This window comes from Cetorhinus maximus, chromosome 2 (assembly GCF_964194155.1).
Source record: "Cetorhinus maximus chromosome 2, sCetMax3.hap1.1, whole genome shotgun sequence".
NCBI classification, from domain to species: Eukaryota; Metazoa; Chordata; class Chondrichthyes; order Lamniformes; family Cetorhinidae; genus Cetorhinus; species Cetorhinus maximus.
The window spans coordinates 221,926,740-221,947,398 of NC_135880.1; the positions used below are offsets into that span (position 1 = coordinate 221,926,740).

The 20,659-nt window shown below is 42.2% G+C and overlaps 1 protein-coding gene across 1 annotated transcript in view; it reads left to right on the forward strand.

Moving 5' to 3' along the window:
* Positions 1 to 11,761: 11,761 nt before the first annotated feature.
* The window catches only part of scn4ba (sodium channel, voltage-gated, type IV, beta a), a 28,924-nt gene continuing 20,026 nt past the window's right edge, over positions 11,762 to 20,659 (forward strand). Inside the window, exon 1 of the mRNA XM_078559024.1 lies at positions 11,762 to 12,026. Coding sequence (XP_078415150.1) covers positions 11,939 to 12,026 — 88 coding nt within the window. The 5' untranslated portion in view covers positions 11,762 to 11,938. The remainder of the gene's footprint in view (positions 12,027 to 20,659) is intronic.

The following is a 20,659-nucleotide window of genomic DNA, read 5'->3' on the forward strand; positions in this document are numbered from 1 at the left end:
TGATCAAGCTTGTAAACGCCTATCCTAATGATTCCTTCTTGGGATCCATGTCAAATTTTGTTTTCCAGAGGCTTGAGCAGAAAAGCTAGCCTTACACCAAAGCGCAGTACTGAGGGAGTGCTACACTGTCGAGGTGCTGTCTTTTGGATTCAATTTTAAACTGAGGCCCCACCTGCTCTCTCGGGTAGATGTAAAAGGTCTCACAACACTATTTAAAGACATACAGTGGAGTTCTCCCCACTGTCCTGGCCAATACTTATCCCTCAACCAAAATCGCTGAAACAGGTTTTCTGGCCATTATCTCATTGCTGTTTGTGGGAGCTTGCTGTGCACAAGTTGGCTGCCACATTTCCTAAATTACAGCAGTGACTCCACTTCAGAAGAACTTAATTGGTTGTAAAGCGATTTGGTTTTTCTGAGGTTGTGAAAGGCACTTTACAAACGCAAGTTGTTGTTATCGAAGGCCAGTTAATGCTCTTGGAAACAAACCACAGCATAAGACAGCAACTTGAGAGAAACCGGCATTAAAAGTGGATGTGCACCCAGACTTGACTTTAGTGACATCAAACACCCATTCTGTAATACTAATTGAGGAGTAATTTGATTTAAGCTACTTAGTGTGTTTTAATAATAAACCACAACAGCAGAACTTGGGATGCCTGATCTCAGTAACATTTTGTTAAAGGATCCGTCAGAATGGGTATTCGAGTTGAGTTTCATGTTAACAGCCCCGCTCTCCATTAGTGACCTGCTATTACTAAACAGAAAGATATAACATTTTCTCTCTTATACACTGAGGTTCAGCTATAACACACTTTGTGTTAGACCCCCAGGTCAGTGTAAGTCTCTCAATTATAACACTCCTCTCTTGTTACACAACCAATATGAGACCATTGTGTCCCTGTAGTGCTTTATCTAAACTCCGTCTTACCTTTGCAGAGACTGCCTTGAGTCGCTTCCTGGCTGAGGTTCGAGTTACTGTCAGACGCAGAGCAGGTACCTATTTCTAGACTTATATCCCCTTGCCCTCTGCGCTGGGCTGCAATAGATCTTGAGCCAAGCAGCCCTCACAGTGCCGCATACCAAAGCAAAGTATCTGGACCAGTAAACATTCTGCTTACTGCAGCTTCCTACCTCCTGGCTTACTTCAAAGTGCTGAGTTTTTATTTCGTGGGTAACAGCTGCCTGTCCCTTCATGATATTTGGAAGGTGACAGGGTTGTGTGGCTCTACTTTAACACTTTATTTTATGCTGCAAAAGAAAATATTGGGTGCACTCTATGGGGCCCCTCAGTCGTCTGTCTTCACCTCTCTGCCTGATTCCAACACGGTTGTCTGACAAGGACTGGAAGAAGCTTTCAATATTTAAATTGATGATTTTTTTATTAGGTAAATGTATCAAGGAATGTGGAACCAAAGCTGGGTAAATGGAGCTGAGGCCAGCAAAGATATACTTCAGTAAATAGAAAGGGAAATTAGGTCCAACTAGCTTTTCTCATTGGAACCCAGGATCAGCCATGATTGTATTGAATGTCAGGGCAGGCTCGATGGGCCATGTGGTCTACTCCTGCTCCTATTTCCTCTGTGTGCTTGTTTATCTTAAACCAAACTAACTGTCATCTCCTTCAGGACCATATTCTGCAACCCCATCTACCAAATTCCCGACATGTACAATAACCCCACCCTCTTTCCAAATTCCTCAACCCTACCTACCCATCTTTTCTCCAGACGCCGTGCCTCCTGCCAATGCAAGATGGCCACTGATACCCACTTGTCCGCACATGCACAGAAAACCAATGACATCATTGACTGGAGATGTAATGCCAGCAAAATCCATCCTTAGAAAAGCTTCTCTGGAGATTTTCAAGCTAAACAATTTGAGTCCAAAAACTACAATTGTATTCAAAACTCTAAGAACCCTGAATTTGTAGATTCCACTTTTAATAAACTACTGTGTTATATTAGGTTCTTTACCATCTGGTTATGTATGAACTTTCCAGATAACCTAGCCAACACGTTAGATGCTGAATCTGAGGATTGTATATTCAATGTCTGAAGGCTTTCAAATTGATTGGTAACTGTTTTTGAATTATTTAATTTGCAAGTACATTGACGCTTTAGTATTTAGAAAATGATGAGACTACATAGAGATTTGCTACTTTACCAGATGGATGACCACTATCATTATAATTTAAAAACACACTACATTCATTTTTCATTACAAATAAAAATCTTAGTCCCATGATTATCTAAGGAACTGAAAAATATAACTGAGGTGAATTCTGATCTCCGTCACGCAAAATGACATCACAGAGTAAAACAGTACAACAGTGCGTGCACCACATTGGCAGCAAATGCAGCCTCCTCCCAATCCCTCAGTCCCTCTTTCTGAAAGTCATCAGACTGTACACTCCAGTGCTGGTTCCTGCTATGATGGGACAATTGGCTGTGCCCACTGTGAAATCCAGGCTGGTAAATGTTAATTCATGTCTGGGAGAACCTCCTCAATAGCTTTAGACGCTGGACGGAAACATCACAGGGGCATAACTTTAGGTCAGTTTATTTAAAGTTCCAGATGGATGTTTTTACAGGTGCTATTTAAATGCACATTGTAGTTGGAATGGGGAGAAACCTTGACAAAGGCAAATTGTACAAAATTTGTGGAGGATCAAGCTCAATGGGCCACATGATCTTCAGTTTTCCATTCATTCTTGAGCCCTTGCTACCTCGTTTGATGTCTGTGTTTTTTAAATTAAGTAATTAATGTTTTATTCATTGCTTCTATGATTCTAATTGTCACATTAGAGTTATAGAATGACACAGCATGGAAGGAGGCCATTCAGCCCATCATGCCTGGGCAAGAGTTAGCCAATTAGTCCCACATCTTTGCTCTTTCTCCTCATTACATGAGATTCAAAGAGTTTTTAAGTGCTTGGGTGTGATCTCATTGTCAGGTTGCCTTCTCTTTGGGATCATTATTAGATTTGGAATGGTGTCTGACACCTGTCAAATTATAAAACACCCAGATCTTGACTTCATAAGAATCTAGGCAGAGTTCAGCAAAATGAGGTGGCATAAATCAAAACACAAACCAAATGAAAACATCGTAAAGGCAGGCACCCATTTGGGTACTTCAGATGTTGGATTTGTTTATGACTCATTAATAATATACATGGCTCATTGACAGCTGCTCATTGGTTTTCCATCTGATGGATGCATTAACTAATCTCTATTTACTGCACTTACATCTCAGTTACAGGAAAATTGCCAAAGCTTGCTTCATGCAATTAACTCTGCAAGTACTGGACTTTTGCTGTTGAATTAATTTTAAAAACATGTGACGGGCAGTTTTGCTGGCTTCATCATAGGAGACTGTAAAGCGGAGGTAGAGTTACAACATTATAGCAATGGTATTCAGCCCTATGTTTGTGGGTGACAAGCCTCTGCACTGGAAGGGAAGCATTGAAAAATTTGCCCTATCCCACTTGTTGGTCTGTCCTCCAACCATCCAGCCAGCCCCAATCTTTGTCCTTTTAGGATACTGAAGTGCAGCAGAGGTAAAAGTTAGTTTGCTATCCAAGTTTAGCCTCTGTCCCAATTTCAAATGATTGGCCTGGTAGGGGCTGATGGAGGGGGTCGTGCATGATGGGGCCAGGGCGTGTGGCTAAATTAAAACCTTAGAAATGCTGGAAACCATTGAAATCATCTGTACAATCAGTCTAATAAATATTAGACAACATGGATTGCAAGGGGTAGGATGGTGTCTCACCTACATCCTTAACTCCTTTGTGTAAGTGACACTGGAGTCCAAGTGGAATGTTGAAAGCTCTACGACGCAGAGTACCTGAACTTCAAGTTCCCACACAAAAAGACAACCAATAAACTGAACCGTACAGATTCAGAGTAAACCCTAGGAATGGATACAGTTAATTGACTGAAGGGTAGGAAACTTGCTAAAGGAGTGATGTCAGAGTGGGGGAATTACTGAGCAGAATGTCCTAGGGTTTGATCCTGGAGTGATGACTATTATTTATTTACATAAATTACAGGATACAGAAACTCAGTGGAAGACAACCAAGTTTGCAGATGATACCAAACTCCGAGGAGCAGTGAAATTGGAAAAGGCAGTTCAAAAATCATAGTGACTTGAACAAAATATGTAACTGGCCAGGACAATGACATGAATTTTAATACAGAATTATAGAATCAATACAGCACAGGAGGCTTTTTGGCCCATCATGTCCATGCCAGATTTCTGCTGTAGCAGTTTAGCTGGTCACACTCCCCTGCCATTTTCCTGCAGTCCTGCAATTTTTGTTCCCTTCAGACTAATTGTCCACTTGTGTTTTGAAAGCCATGGTTAAATCTGTCTCCACCACACTTTCAGGCAGTGCATTCCAGATCCTAATTCCTCGTTGCATGAAAAAGCTTTTCTTCATGTTGCCTTTGCTTCATTTGCCAATCACCTTAAATCTGTGTCCTCTGATTTCCCTTCCACCAATGGAATGGTTTCCCTCTATCTATCTCTCCGGATTTTGAAAGCTTATCTCAAATCTCTTTTCAACCTTGTTTCCTCTAAGGAGAATAACACCAGGTTCTCCAGCTCTCCTAGTAACTGTTCTCTTATTCCTGGAACCATTCTCGTAAACCTTTTCTGCACCCTCTTTAAATCCTTCACATCCTTCCTAAAGCGCGGTATCCAGAATTAGACACAATGTTCCAGTTAAGGGTTTTATAAAGATTCATCATAACTTCCTTGCTTTTATGCTCCATGCCTCTATTTATAAAACACAGGGTCCCAAATGCCTTTGTAACCACTTTCTCAACCTGCCCTGACACCTTTAATGATTTGTTCACATATACCCCGTGTCCCACTGTTCCTGGGCTGCCTTTAGAATTGTACCCTTTGGTTTATATTTCCTCTCCTCTTTCTTCCTATCCGTCCATTCTGCTAGTCTATCTATGCCCTCTTGAAGCCTGTCACTATCGTCCTCACAGTTCACAATACTTCCAAATTTTGTGTTGCCTGCAAATTTTAAAATTGTGCCCTGTACATCAAAGTATAAAAGGATCAAGAAAAGCAGTGGTCTTGGTACTGACCCCTGGGGAACCTCACTGTACACCTTCTTCTAATCTGAAAATTAATCATTTACCACCACTGTCTGTATCCTGTCGTTCAGCCAATTTCGTATCCATACTGTCACTGTCCCTTTTACTCAATGGGCTTTGACAAGCCTATTATGTGGAACTTTATCAAATGCCTTTTACGAACATACTAATTAGGAGTGGGAGTAGGACAGTCAGCCCCTTCAAGCCTGCTCCGCCATTTAATAAGATCATGGCTGATCTGATTGTGGCCTCAACTCCACATTCTGTCCACCCCCGATAACCTTTCTCTCCTTGTTAGTCAAGAATTTATCTACCTTTGTCTTAAAAATATTCAATGACCCCGCTTCCACCGCTCTTTGGGGAAGAGAGTTCCAAAGACTCAAAACCCTCTTTTTGCAAGTCCGTAGACATGACATCAACCGCATCACCCTCATCAATCCTCTCTGTTAACTCATCAAAAAACTCAAACTGTGAATCTTTGGAATTCTCTATCCCAGAGGGTTGTGGATGCTCTATCATTGAATGTATTTAAGGCTGGGATAGACAGATTTTTGATCTCTCAGAGAATCAAGGGATATGGGGAGTGGGCAGGAAAATGGAGTTGAAGCCCAAGATTAGCCACGATCATACTGAATAACAGAGCAGGCTTGATGGGCCGTGTGGTCTACTCCAGCTCCTATTTCTTGTGTTCAGACAGGTCACATAAACACGATTTGCCCTTAACAAACTCATGCTAGCTTTTCTTAATTAGCCAACACTTATCCAAGTGGCTGTTAATTTTGCCCCAGATTATTGTTTCTAAAGCTTCCCCATGACTGAAGTTAAACCGACTGGCTTGGCGTGGCTGGACAAATATAGACATGTGCAGGGTGACAGCGCTACCTCAGGTCACAGCCAATACTAACATAGATTTTAAGTTACTTTTTTTTTAAACTTATTTTTGAGTGCATTCCATCACTTACATAAATATTTTAACAACAATTCAGAACGACAAATCCCAAATAGGTGCTCTTTAAATCCTTCACATTCTCCTGAAAGTGCAGTGTCCAGAATTGGGCGCAATGCTCCAGTTAAGATCAAACCAGGATTTTATGAAGGTTCATCACAACGTTCTTGCTTTTATGCTCCGTGCCTCTATTTATAAAGCACAGGGTCCCATATGCCTCTGAAATCACTTCCTCAACCCGCCCTGAAACCTTCAATTATTTATGCAAATATAGCCAAGGTCACTCTGTTCCTGCACTGCCTTTGGATTGTACCATGGACAGACTGTGGGCTCTGCCCCAGATTTGGGTAGAGAGTAAAAATGCATAGCTTCACCACTCTGAGAATAATAGCAACTTTGAGGCATGATATTAGTATTGGAAGTGTTAATCAATTTAAAATAAATAGCCCGAGTGCGGCCAATAAAGAATTAAAGAAAAGAATTTCAGATGCCTGTTGCTGCATCATTGCTAATAGACATAGGAACATGTCTGTTACTTATATCACACCTTGTAATTTCAGCCATTTTGGGTGTTTCTGGTTGAGTTTATTTAAGTCTATTAAGTTAAACTGCCTATAGTTACTCTACAAATGCGGACCAGATTAGAAATGATTGGGTAATTTCCCCCATCAATCACACCCAGAGACTGCGCTGCTTTAATGATTGACGTGATACACGTAACTTTGCATTATGTAACTCCACTCACTGCATTTTGCTGGAAAAATAACCCTGCTTTTACTGGGACACATTGCTGTAGTTTTGGTTATATGTTCTGTTTGCTGTAGTTTGTAGAGACTCTTTTTAAACAGAATGTCTACTGAGTAAATAGACTGTTTGCTGGGAGTCCTGCCATAAGTCCCATCAACCAGCAACAATACCTTGCAATTAGATAGTGCTTTGAGTCTGTTAAATGTCTCAAGGAGCTTCACAGGTGCATTATCAAACAAGATGTAACAGCAAGTCACATAAGGAGATATTAGGACAGGTGACCCAAAACTTGGTCAATGAGATACAGGTTTTAAGGAACATCTTAAAGGAAGAGAGAGAGAGAGAGAGAGAGGCGGTGAGGTTTAGCAAGGGAACCCCAGAGCTCAGGGCCTAGGCAGCTGAAGGCACAGCTACCAATGGGACAACAAAGAAATTTGTGATGCGCAAGAGACAATGATTGGAGGAGCGCAGAGATCTTAGAGCTGTGGGGCTGGAGGAGATTACAGAGTTAGGAAAGGGCAAGGATTTAAAAAGAGAGATGTATATTTTAAAATCGGAGTGCGTCCTATCTTTAACTCATTGGCTAGCATGTGTTATCAACACTCACTTCATTAAATTAATTTCAAATGAATTGTGCTCTGTTGGTTAGGTTTATCTGTTAATTAAGCTGGTTTTGACCTAATTGGGTAGTGCTGGTTAAGTTTACAGGACCAGCCTCTCAGCTCTCCCTGGTAAAGTGCCAGATATGTATCAGTCTTAATTCAATGGGTAGCATTCTTGTTCCTGAGTCAGAATGGTGTGGATTCAAGTCCCACTCCAGAGACCTGGGCACATTCTAGGCTGACACTCCAGGATAGAATCGAGGGGGTGCTACACTGCCTTTTGGATGAGACATTCGCCAATGCCCTGTCTGCTCTCTCAAGTGGATGTAAAAAATCCCATGGCACTTCCAAGAAGAGCAGGAGAGGCCTCCCAGTTATCCAGCCCAATCCCCCAACCAAAATCATAAACAATTGATCTGGTCACTATTGATGTTTGTGGGGTCTCCACCTCACTTTAATACAGTGTGGATAACGGATTGCTTTGATAAGAATTGAACTGCTATCATGAGATAGTCTTTGAACATAACACCCATTGAGAATCCAGGAATGTGACCGTTCTTTTTAAATCACAGCCCAGTCTAGTTACACTTCAAAGCGCAAAAGTGAGATGAATTTACTGAGAGTGACAAGTGCAGCTGCACACTGGCACTGACCTTTACATTCTCACATGCAGGACGTCCTCCAGGCATGATCCCAACAAAGCTGTCTTCATATTGGCACCAATGCAATCCCTTTTTGATTGATGCAACTCTCTAACACTTCATTAGCTTAACACTTCATTAGCTTAACACTTTAGTTTAATTCTTCTTCTCCTTATCATTTTTTATCTTTCTAGGGCACTATGTCATACACTCCCACATCACTCCACACACTCTGTGACTGTTTGTGGATCAAAATGTTGAGAGTGGAGCCTTGAGCACATCAACTAGCACTGAATTTCAGGCTGGGTTTGTGTCAGTGTTATATTGAGCTGGAGATATGTTGATTTTTGCATTATTGGACTAGTCTGTACCCACTGCACTAGATGCTAGTGTATTCTTGGGCATATCTTAACTGGCACCAAGTCTCGTTCACCTTTCACCCCGGTGTTCACTGACTCCCAGTCAAGCAATGTCTTGATTTTTAAATTCTCAACCCTCCCAACCTTTCTAATCTTCTCCAGCCCCACGGGATCCCTGCGCTCCTCTAATTCTGGCCCCTTGAGCATCCCGATATTAATCATTCCACCATGGGTGACCGTGCTTTCAATTGCCTAGGCCCCGAGCTCTGGAATGTTCTTCCTCCACTTCTCTGCCTCTCTCCCTCACTTTCCTTCTTTAAGTCACTCCGTAAAGCTGACCTCTTTGACCGAGTTTTTGGTTATCTGACCTGATATCTCCTATGTGACTGTGTTTCATATTTTGTTTTATAATGTTCTTATGAAGCACCTTGGAAATTTTTATGACAATAAAGGTGCTATATAAATATAAGTTGTTGTTGCTGTTGTATAGTTTTGTGTTATTGAGTCATTAGGCTAGTGTACATTGGGCTAGGGTACTACAGAACTGGTGCATTATTGGCCCTAGTGTGATATTCGGGAAGTGTACCATGTGGCTAGTTCATTCTTTATTCAAACAAAAATCCCCGGAGAAATGGTTGGAAGCTATCACTTTTTTATATATATAAGAAGATAAATCAGGAACTCATTATCTCATTCTGAAGCAGCTGATCTCCTGGAACTGCAACTACTCATGACAGAGCGAGAGCATCAAGATAGACAAAAAGCTCAAGGGAAAATGAGTTGAAATGCATGCTTATAATTTAATGATGCAATTAGGCAGTTGCATTTCTTTTATAGTAATTTACTCTCAGAATTTAAAAGCACTGCTGTTTATATAAACATTCACACATCCTGGATGAACTGTGAGATTACCGAAGGAAGTTCTAAAGAAACATTTCTTTAACTTGTCTAATTTTTGGTAACATGAAATGTTGTTTGATGAAGCAGGAAATTTGAAAATTAGTTTAACTTTTTTTGTAAGCTTTGTTTATTTTTAGGATTTACTCCGAAAAGCCATGTCCTTGATCGGTGGATGTGTCCCAATCTTTATGTAGAGATTTATTTATTGAGTGCAACGTGGGAGAGAACAAATTTATTTTTCCACCTGAAATGAAAACACTATTTACCTATTCTTCAGAAACGAATACAAAAAAAAATCATTTCACCGTCTTTGGAAAATCTCGTAACTTCTTCCTAAATTCTTTCAGTGAAGATCTTCATCCTTCTCTCACTACCATGGTTACATAAATCCTCATACGACAGAAAAGATGCATTTTGATGACCCCCATTTTAATGCACAGATTAATTTAAGTAACAGTGGTGTACAAACACATTTATGTATTTATTTAGCTATGTACCTACCTGCAGTGGGTAATGAAAGGACCATTTATTTATTTTCTGCAAACCAACCGATTACATTGCTTTGAGAAGATGAGGAATAGGAACAGGAAGAGGCCAGATGGCTCCACCAGTCTACACCACCAAGCAATAAGGTCAAAGCTGATCATGGAGGGGGATGGGTTGTCGCTGATGGGGGTGGAAGTGGTGATGGGGGCTCAGCTGTGATTGGGGAGGGGTGGCTGTCTATGATTGGGGGAGGAGGGTGCTGGGTTGTGACTGGGAGAGAGGGGGGGGTGGGAGGCTCAGGCCATGACTGGGGGAGGGAGATGTTCTAGAGACGGCACTCCTTTTCCTCCTTACTACGCCTCCTCTGGATCAGTATCACACCACTACCCCCTCCCCCCCCCACCTCCAGAAGCTGGTTTAACTCAATGGTCAACTCATCACTCCCCCCCCCACCGCCTCACCTCCCCACCCCCCCCCAGCTGGGGGCTCTGACAAATATTGCAGCCATTAACCTGAACCAGACTGTTTATTTAAACAAAAGCCCAGCCTCCATCCTGTGGAGGTTCCTTCTCTGAAGAGCAGGTTACCACTGGGACACAGGGAGAAGGGGGTGGGGTCGAGGAAGGGTGGGGTGTTAAGTGACAACAACAGCAAATATTTATAAAGTGCTTTTGATGTGATGAAACACCCCAAGATACTTCATGGAAGCAAATCTAAGACAAAGCACGTCACCGAGCCACACCAGGAGATATTAGGTCAGAAAGCTTGGTTATAAGGGTAGGCTTTAAAAAGGGGGTCTCAAAGGGGGAAAGTGAGATAGAGAGGCAGAAAGATGTAAGGAGAGAATGCCAGAGCTTGGGGCCCAGGCAACTAAAGGCACGGCCACCAATGGTGGAGCAATTATAATTGGGAGTGCACAAGGGGCCAGAGTTAGAGGAGCGCAGAGATCTCAGAGGGTTCCTGGTTTGGAGGAGGTTACAGCAATGGGGGGGAGGCAAAGTCATGGAGAGATCCAAAAACAAGAACGTAACCGCCCCCAGTTTAACTGCCCCAGGCCGGGTTTGAGCCAGGCTAGTGGAGAGGGTGAAAATCAGAGGCTGACTGTCTAAACTTGACACCTGATGGATGGTCACTTGGCAGGAGTGTCAGGTGGCGGCTGTGGAACTCTAACCCAGTAAGGGCTGGTGTCTTCAGGCGAGCAAAGAGAGTGAAATGTGAGTGATGCAGCTTTAGGGTAGTTTCATATCCTGTAGCATGTTCCTGAGACAGGGAAGCTGAGATGCCGGAACTGTTCATTTTATATAGCTTTCTATTTTAGCATGGCACTAAAATGAGGGAGCTGAGCACTGTTACCCGATACTATTAAATTCACAGTGACACTGGGCTAGAGGTTACATTTCCTAACCTGTACTCGAACCTTAATGATCGCCGCATAATGTTTAAAAAAACATTAGAATTATACTCAAGTTTCCTCGGCTCCCCCTGAATGGATCTTAACTCAGCGAGTTAGTCAGAAAACAAAGTTCAGAAAGTTTTTAAACTTTTAAAAAGTTTAAAATATTGAAAGCTAACATTTTACCCAGATCCGGAGCATCTACGTTTCCAAAGTTATTTGTTGTAAGGCTTTTTTTTTTATTATTAATCGCCAGGTCTTGAAGACTGTTGTTTTGCTTGGACCCGCTGGGTGATGACGAAGGCAGTTTTGTGACTGCAATGCAGAATTTGCAGGAAAAGGAATAGGAGGATCGCTGTTCACTCCCATCCCGGCTCCAGGACCAGTCTTCCGCAGTGTGTGCGGAGATTGAGAGAAAGAGAGAGAGAGAGAGAGAGGCAGGGAGAGGAACCAGAGCAAGTGGGAACACACTCAGATACCAAGAATGCTGCGCAGATACGCAGTGCCTCCTCTCCCTCTGTTATCACTCACAGTGCCAGCATTGAGGTGCTAAGTACAGATCCTTTCTGCTAAACCCAGTGAAGCTTCTTCTGGAACTGCTCATCCCTTCCCTCCCTCTCCCTCTCTCGAGTTAACAGCCGCCAATTTCTTCACTCCCTCCTCCAGCCCTAATCAATTTCCCTCCTCCTCCTCCTCCTCCCCCTCAAAAAAAAATCCAGTCATCTCAACTGCAGCCATTGCCTCAACTCCCCCAGAATGAAAGCTGAGAAAGTGCCCTTGGACTTCCATGGAGTCGAATCAGCAAAAATCTCCCCGAGGAGACTTTTAGTGGCCATTCTAATCGGTAAGAGAACAAACCCCAATTGATCATGTTTTGTGATGACTGTAAATCAGCAATAACTTTTATCAGTGATTTATTTACCAGGTGGGTGAATTTCATGATTTTGAGTTTCCTGCATCTGCAGAGAACATGTTTTGCATAAATCTTAATGTTTATTGCTTAACTTTTTACTTGCTATTTCCTTCTTTTGTAAGTGGTCTTTGGTGTTGGCATTTTGACTCTTCGCGGTTTTCCCCAGTTTCTGGCCGATTTTAGTTTTGTGTCTGGCTCAATTTTCAGTTCTTTCCTGGTTGAGAGGGGGGGGAAAAAACGCACTAGACTGATTCTTACAAAACAGCCTGTGTTTTTGTAACTTTTACTGAAGTTTAGATGATACAGTTATAATGGGTTTTGGATATGTCAGGGCTGGTTGGTATCTGGTGCTGTGACAGTTGCCAAATGTGTTTACTTGGGAGTTTGACTTTACTTGGGAGACTAGAATCAGAACCCGTCCCGCAGCAGTTCCGAAAATAAACCAATGTCAGCATTTTCACATTCCTCTGACCGCACGGTGGCTGAGACTCGTCCCATCTCCCAACCTCTGTCCTCATGACAGTGACGGTCCAAACCCAAACCCTGTTTATCTTAGAATTTTGATTTGAGATGTCAAGGGACAGTGGGAGTTTAACACAAAAATAACCCTGATTGAGGTTGGCATTGAGATTTAAGGAAAGCGTAATTTCCAGGTCGAGAATTTAGATTGGAATCAGACAATGTCAATAACTCGGGAACGATCCTATTGGGTCAAAATATAGGTAGACGGGAAATCCCAAGCTTTTTTTCCTCCAAGATTTAGATTCAGAAGTTCACATCTCCATGAGGATTCTTCATCAGTTTGTGCCTCTTGTCCATGCACCAGGTGCCATCTTGGACATGGCAAACCACTACCCGCCACCATGCTAGGAAGAATGTAAAATATTAATTAGTTTTGTTCATCTTTAAAAGCATTTTCACTTGGGTCTGTTTGATGCGTCTTTGATCATGTATGTTAATGACTTAGACTGTGGTGTGCAGGGCATGATTTCAAAATTTGCAGATGTTATACAAGTTGGAAATGTCAACTGTGATGAGGACAGTCTTGAACTTCGAAAGGACATAGACATGATGGTGGATTGGGCAGACAGGTGCCAGATGAAATTCAATTCAGAGAAGGGTGAAGTGATTCATTTTGGCAGGAAGAATATGGAGAGAGAGAGTAGAGACAAAGGGAGAAACTCTAAAGGAGGTGCAGGAACAATTGGATCTCAGTGTATATGTACATAAGTCATTGAAGATGGCAGGGCATGATAATAAAGCATATAGTAACTTAGGCTTTACTAGTATGGACATTGAGTACAAGAGTAAGGAAGTCATGTTGAACTTGTATAAGACACTAGTAGGTCACTACTTAGACCCTGAGGGGTATGGACAAAGTAAATAGTGGGAAACTGTTCCCACTCAAGACAACATCAAGAACTAGAGGGCACGGATTCAAAATAATTGGCAAAAGGAGTAGATGTGATGTGAGAAAAAGTTTTTCCACCCAGAGGGTGGTTGGAGTCCGGAACAGAACTTCCTGAAAGGGTGGTGGAGGCAGGTTCGATCGAGGTATTCAAAAGGGAATTGGATTGCTACCTGAAAAGAAATAATGTGCAAGGTTACGGGGTTAAGGGAGGGGAGTGGGACTAGGTGGAATGCTCTTTCAGAGAACCCGTGTGGACTCGGGCTGAGTGACCTCCTTCTGCACTGTAATGATTCTGTGATTCTGATTGTGATCAGAGTCACATGGCCATCTGGATCAATGCTTGACTTTTCAAAGTGTCCAGTTTCCCAGTGGCCTCATTGTGAACTGTGAGGACGATAGTGTTGAACTTCAAAAGGACATAAACAGGTTGGTGGAATCATCAGGCAAGTGGCAGGTGAAATTTAATGCAGAGAAGTGTGAAATGATTCACTTTGGTAAGGAGAACACAGAGAGACAACATAAAAAAAAGAGTAAGGGTGTACACAGAATCAGAGGGACCTGGGTGATTATGTGCATAAATCATTAAAGGTGACAGGACAGGTTGAAAGGGCAATTGATAAAGCATATAGGATCCTGGGCTTTATTCATAGGGGCATAGAGTATAAAAGCAAAGAGGTCACGTAAAACTTGTATCAAACACTGGTCTAGCCTCAATTGGAATATTGTATCCAGTTCTGGGTGCCACATAATGTGAACACATTAGAGAGAGTGCAGAAAAGATTCACTAATATGGTTCCAGGGTTGGGGAACTTCAGTTACGTAAATAGATTGGAGAAATTGGGACTGTTTTCCTTGGAGGAGAAGGTTGAGAGGAGGTTTGATAGAGGTGTTCAAAATTTTGAGGGGTCTAGACAGAGTAGTTAGGGGGAAACTGTTCCCATTGGTGGAAGGATTGAGAACCAGAGGGCAGAGATTTAAGATAATTGGCAAAAGTAGCAATGGTGACATGAAGAAAAACTTTCTCAGGCAGCAAGTAGTTAGAATCTGCCTGAGAGTGTGGTGGAGGCAGGGTCAGTCAAGGTATTTAAGAGCGAATTGGATTATCTGGGAAGGACAAATGTGCAGGGTTACAGGGCGAAGGTGGGGGAATGGCACAAAGTGAATTGCTCCTTCAGAGAGCCAATGCAGACACGATGGGCTGAATGGCCTCCTTCTGTGCTGTAATCATTCTGTGCAATTCTAAATAAAGCCTCTGTACATTACATTGATTCTCTAGTGGTCTCATGGTTGTGGCTAACCTCTGGTGATATACAGATGATCTTTTCAGATACCTGAGACTTGAAAGTCCAGGTGAGGGGTCTTCTACCTGTGACCTGAAGGTTGTGCATGACCCTGAATCCTGGCAACCCAATTCTTGAGGCTCAGAAACCTCAGGCTGATTAATACTTATATTGCTTATTTGTTGATGACAAAATTCTTGTCCTTGTTTTCAAATAAATGTCATCATGGCATGACCATCTCTGTCATGTCCTCTGGCTCCACAACCCTCTGAGACTTCGACATTCCTCCAATTCAGATCTCGCATGTGATCACTCCACCATTGGTGACTGTGTCTTTGGCTGCATTGGCCTAATCTCTGAAATTTTCTCCCTAACCCTCTCCACTTCTAACCTCAATCAAGGTGCTCTTTAAAATCTAATATTTCAACTGTGCTTGTTCTAATATTTCCTTATGTAGTTCGGTGTCATATTTCATCTGATTATCCTCATGTGAAGTGCCTTGGATCGTTTTATTACACTGGAAGTGCTGCATAATTTCTTGTCTGTTGTGTTAGAATTTTGAGAAGCTTGGCATTTGGAAAAGACTTTTGCTACACTAATGGATAAATCCTAAATCAGGACACTGAGATCTGCTAGAATCAACAATTGCAGTAAAAGAGGAAGAGGGATTTGAACTTGCAATGTGAGCTCTAAGCCACAATGTTTCAGGAATAAGTGAGCATACAAAGATCTATGAACAACACTGCGTTGCAGTGTGAGTGCCCATTGATGCCCACCATCCCTGGGGAGAGGCAGCGATCGTACCATGTACCATTTCCCAGACTCTACATAAACACATCCAGTGATATCGTGGACTCTTTAACAATGTTACATTTCAAAAGAAAATTGGATAAATACTTGAGAAGGAAAAATCGCAGGGCCAGAGGGAAGAGCAGGGGAATGGGGCTAATTGGATAGCTCTTTCAAAGAGCTTGCACAGGCACGATGGGCCGAACGGCCTCCTTTTGTTTTGTAAGATTCTATGACGTGGAATGGAGTGGGCAGGCACAACCAAGAGTTTATGCATATGTATCATTTCAGCGGAAGTCACTGAGCGCTGATCAGGAGCAGAAACCCTGGTTTATCTTTTTGCCCATGCCTAGTCCAGCAACAGTGAGGCTGATTGTAGATTAACAAACAGCATAGAGCAGGCAGGCGTGGCATCTGGTGTTTTGAAGGTCTGTGTGACTTAACCTCACCTGAAAATGGTGTACCTATCCAGTGAGACTAACCTTGGCAATGTCCCTTTAAGAGCATTTCATGGAATATTAAAAGGTGGTGAGGTGATGCAGACAGAGCGCTGGTTTAGGAAGCTAGGTCGGGAGAAAAAAGCCACCTTCCTGACTGTGAACAGAATCTGTTGGCAGGACAACATGATTCAGCTTCCAATTGCGATGTAATTTTGCTAATAGTGGTTAGGGTTGGTGCGCTGACAGGAGGGAGACTCATAGAAACTGCCTTTCTGAAAAATTTCAGTTGCAAAAGATAAAAGCCTAACTATCAGTGCAAATATAGCTGGATCCCATCCGACTCTGACTTGCACCTAGATTGATGTGATAGGATCATTGGACTGTGGCTTGGACTGAACAAGGTGTGTAGGAGAGCGGTTGCTGACTGTGGGTTGTCTGGAAGGCTTCAGTAATGGTGTTCTTACATTATTGAAAAGAAAGACAGAACTTATATTTATATATCACCCGTTGCAAATTCAGGATATCCAAAACACTTTACAGCCAATGAAGTATTTTTGAAGTGTAGTTAATGTTGTAATGATGAAACACAGCAGTCAATTTATGCACAGTAATCTCCCAGAACAATAAGATGATAACAACTAGAATGATATTAGTTGAAGGATAAATGTTGGCTGGAACACTGGGGATAACTGCCCTGATCGACTTCAAAATAATGCCACAGGATCCTTTACATCACTTGAGAGGGAAGACAGAGCCTCGGTTTAACAAAAGACAGCATTTCTTGACAGAGCAGCACTCCCTCAGTACTGCACTGCAGATGTTATCCTGGATTTTTGTGCTTAGGTCTATGGAGTACGACCTGAACCCACAAACCTCTGGCTCTGAGGCAAGAGTGCAGAGCCACAGTAGACTCCTCATGAGCAGCCGCGTTAAGAGACCAACGTGTGTAATTCAGGGCATCATCAAAGGGTGAAAAGGGCAGGATCCACAAGGAGGCTGGTCAGAATGGAATGAATTATGGGTTGCCAGTTAAGTGAGATGGTGGTATAGTGGTAATATCACTAAACTAGTAATCCAGAGGCCTGAGCTAAAGTTCTGGAGGCATGGGTTCAAATCCCATTCATGGCAGCTGGTGGAACTTAAATTCAGTTAATAAATCTGGAATAAAAAGCTAGTCTTGGTATTGGTCACCATGGCAACTATTATTGATTGTCATAAAAACCCATCTGGTTAACTCATTTCCTTAGGGAAGGCAATCTGCCATCCTTACCCGGTCTGGCCTACATGTGCACTCCAGACCCACAGGAATGTGGTTGACTTCACAAGAAATGGCCTGGCAAGCCTTTCAGTTCAAGGGCAATTAGGGATGGACAACGAATGCTGGCCTTGCCAGCGATGCCCACATCTCATGAAAGAATAATGAAAAAGAAAATGGTGACAGGGTAAAACTTGAATTTTGAAAGCACTTTTGGAGGAGGTGTAAGGCGAGGAGAGGAATATGAAGGTAGATCAATATAGTGTCATTTGATTTTCTGTGGGGATCAGGGAGGAGGTTAAATGGTTGGGGCATGGGGAAGATTCCACACTGGGGGAGATTCTGTGCTGGGGGAGGGTTCGTTGTTGGGGGAGATTCCGTGGTTGGGGGAGATTCTGTGGCTGGGGGAGGGTTCTGGTTGGGGAAGGGTTCTGGCTGGGGGAGGGTTCTGGCTTGGGGAGGGTTCTGGTTGGGGGAGGGTTCGGGCCGCATTTGTTAACCATGGGTGGTTCAACCTTTTCATTGAGTCCTTCTTTTTGACCGGTGCTGGTGTATAAGTTGTATTTATACAAAGGACACAGCAACAATGATATGTTGGATGTAAGCTTCGCTGGCTGGGCCATTGTCCTTGAGAAGGTGGTGGTGAGCTGCCTTCTTGAACCGCTGCAGTCCCTGTGGCATAGGTACACCCACAGTGCTGTTAGGGAGGGATTTCCAGGATTTTGACCCAGCAACAGTGAAGGAATGGTGATATATTCCCAAGTCAGGATGGTGAGTGGCATGGAGGGGAACTTGCAGGTGGTGGTGTTCCCAAGTCTCTGCTGCCCTTGTCCTTCTAGATGGTAGTGGCTGTGGGTTTGGAAGGTGATAGTGTGTCAGCAAATAAGGCCCATGCAAAGACTAATAGATTTAAAAAAAAAACACCCTTCATCTGAACGCACAAAGCATTCATAATAGGATAAAATGAACTAGTGGCACAAATGGAAATAAATTATTTAGATCTAATTGCCATTACAGAGACATGGTTACAATGTGACCAAGGTTGAGATATAAATACTCTATGGTACACAACATTTTAAAAAGACAGACAAAATGGAAAAGGAGGAGGAGTAACCCTGATAATAAAGGATAACATAAGGACAGTAATGAAAAAGGATCTTGGCTCAGAAGGCAGATAGGTGGCAGATGAAGTTCAATGCGGAGAAGTGTGAGGTGATGCATTTTGGTAGGAAAAACATGGACAGACAATATAAAATAAGGGGTGAAACTTTGAAGAGGGTGCAGGAGCAGAAATACTTGGGTGCATATGTGCACAGACTATTGAAGGTGGGAGGACAGGTGAAGAGAGCAGTTAACAAAGCATATAGTATTCTGGGCTTTATTAATAGGGACATAGAGTACAAGAGCAGGGAGGTTATGCTGAATTTATATAAGACACTCATTAGACCTCAGCTGGAATATTGTGTACAGTTCTGGTCACCATATTATAGGAAGAATGTGAACACATTGGAGAGAGTGTAGAAGAGGTTTACAGGAATGGTTCCAGGGATGAGAAACTTCAGCTATGAGGATAGACTGGAGATAAGAAGGCTGAGGAGATTTGATAGAGATGTTCAAAATCATGAGGGGGCTAGACAGAATAGATAGGGAGAAGCTGTTCCTGCTCATTAAAGGATCAAGAACGAGAGGGCACAGTTTTAAAGTGATTTGCAAAAGAAGCAAGTGTGACGTGAGAAAAAGCTTTTTCACACAACGAGTGGTTCGGGTCAGGAATGCACTGCCTGGAAGTGTGGTGGAGGCAGGTTCAATTGAGGCATTCAAGAGGACATTGTTTCTATTCAAATAATCATCCAGTATGCAAAGGTACAGGGAAAAGGCAGGGAAATGGCACTAGGTCATAATGCTCATTTGGAGAGCCAGTGCAGACATGATGGGCCGAATGGCCTCCTTCTGTGTCATTAAGATTTTGTGAGGTTTCAGGAAGTAGAATCAATATGGGTGGGGATTAGGAATAAGAAGGGTCAGCAAACGCTGGTAGGACTAGTTTATGGCTCATTGCTATACTACTGTAGTTATACAATTGGACAGAGCATTACACAAAAAATAATTGTAGCTTGTAGCAAAGGCAATGTAACATTCATGGGAGTTTAATCTTCATATTGAGTAGACAAATCAAATTGACAACGTTAGTTTGGAAGAAGTGTTTGTAGAATTCTTTCACAACAGTTTCCTGGAACTAACGTCATGGAACCTACTTGGAATAAAACTCTTTTAGAAGCATAGAAACTAGGAGCAGGAGTAGGCCATTCGGCCCTTTGAGCCTGCTCCGCCATTCATTATGATCATGGGTGATCATCCAAAGATCTAGCATTATGCAATGAGGCAGGGTTAATTAGTGATTTCATAGTAAGAGATCTGCTGGGGAGAAAGTGATCATAATACAATTGAATTTCATACTATGTTTGAGAGTGACAGACCTCAGTACCAAACAAGAATGTTAAACTTAAACAAAGCCAGCTACAGTGTCATGAAGCTATTAATGTATATAATATTATTGGAAAATATTTTTCTTTTAAAATAGAGGTTTAGTCTGGGTCTTTCTTAATTGGATTAAAGCATGCTAGTCTGGGAGCTTTGATGTGTACTAGTTTTGCTACGTAAGAGAGATAGAGTGTATTTGCATTTTTTGAATAAAGCATTTAAGAAGTGGGTTGAAATCTGGCACCTAGCTAGCAGAGACCAAGCAATATGTTTATATTACTAATAAAATTGGCACTATGAAAGGGGTTTTATTGTTAGAAGAGATTGGTGATGCAATGAGAATTTACATTCAATGGGCTGTGCTAGGTATAACAAGACAACTGTTTTGTCTGTGCAGAGCAGAGGCAGTGTGAGATCAAAAGCAGCTGTAAACCTTCAACTGTCTCCACAGGAACCAAAGTGAAAAGAACCTCATTTTGAATTTGTAAGGTGAAAATGCTTTGCCTGGTGCCTGGCTAAGTCTATGGGTTGTTGTTACCTTAATGGAGGTTAGTTTGGGAATTTGTTAAAAGCTGTGATAGTAGCAATTTGTAGCCATGTGTATATATTTTAACCTGTGTAAATTGATAAAATGTTTCATTTAGTTTAATGTAAAACCTTGAGAACTGATGGTCTGATTCCTGAGATTAGAGTCGCATCTCAAACATAACCACTTAGAAATATAGGTTATGACAGTTGTTTAAAATTTCCCTCTGGGATTTTAATTTAAAAAATCTGCTTTACCAACTGTTTGGTCATAACAGCTGGGCGTGGTTTATTAGATAAATAGACTAAAAGGTATTGCAGTAAATAAATAGTGGGAAACATTTAAAGAAACAATGCTGAAAAGAGAGACATGCTGTTGAAGC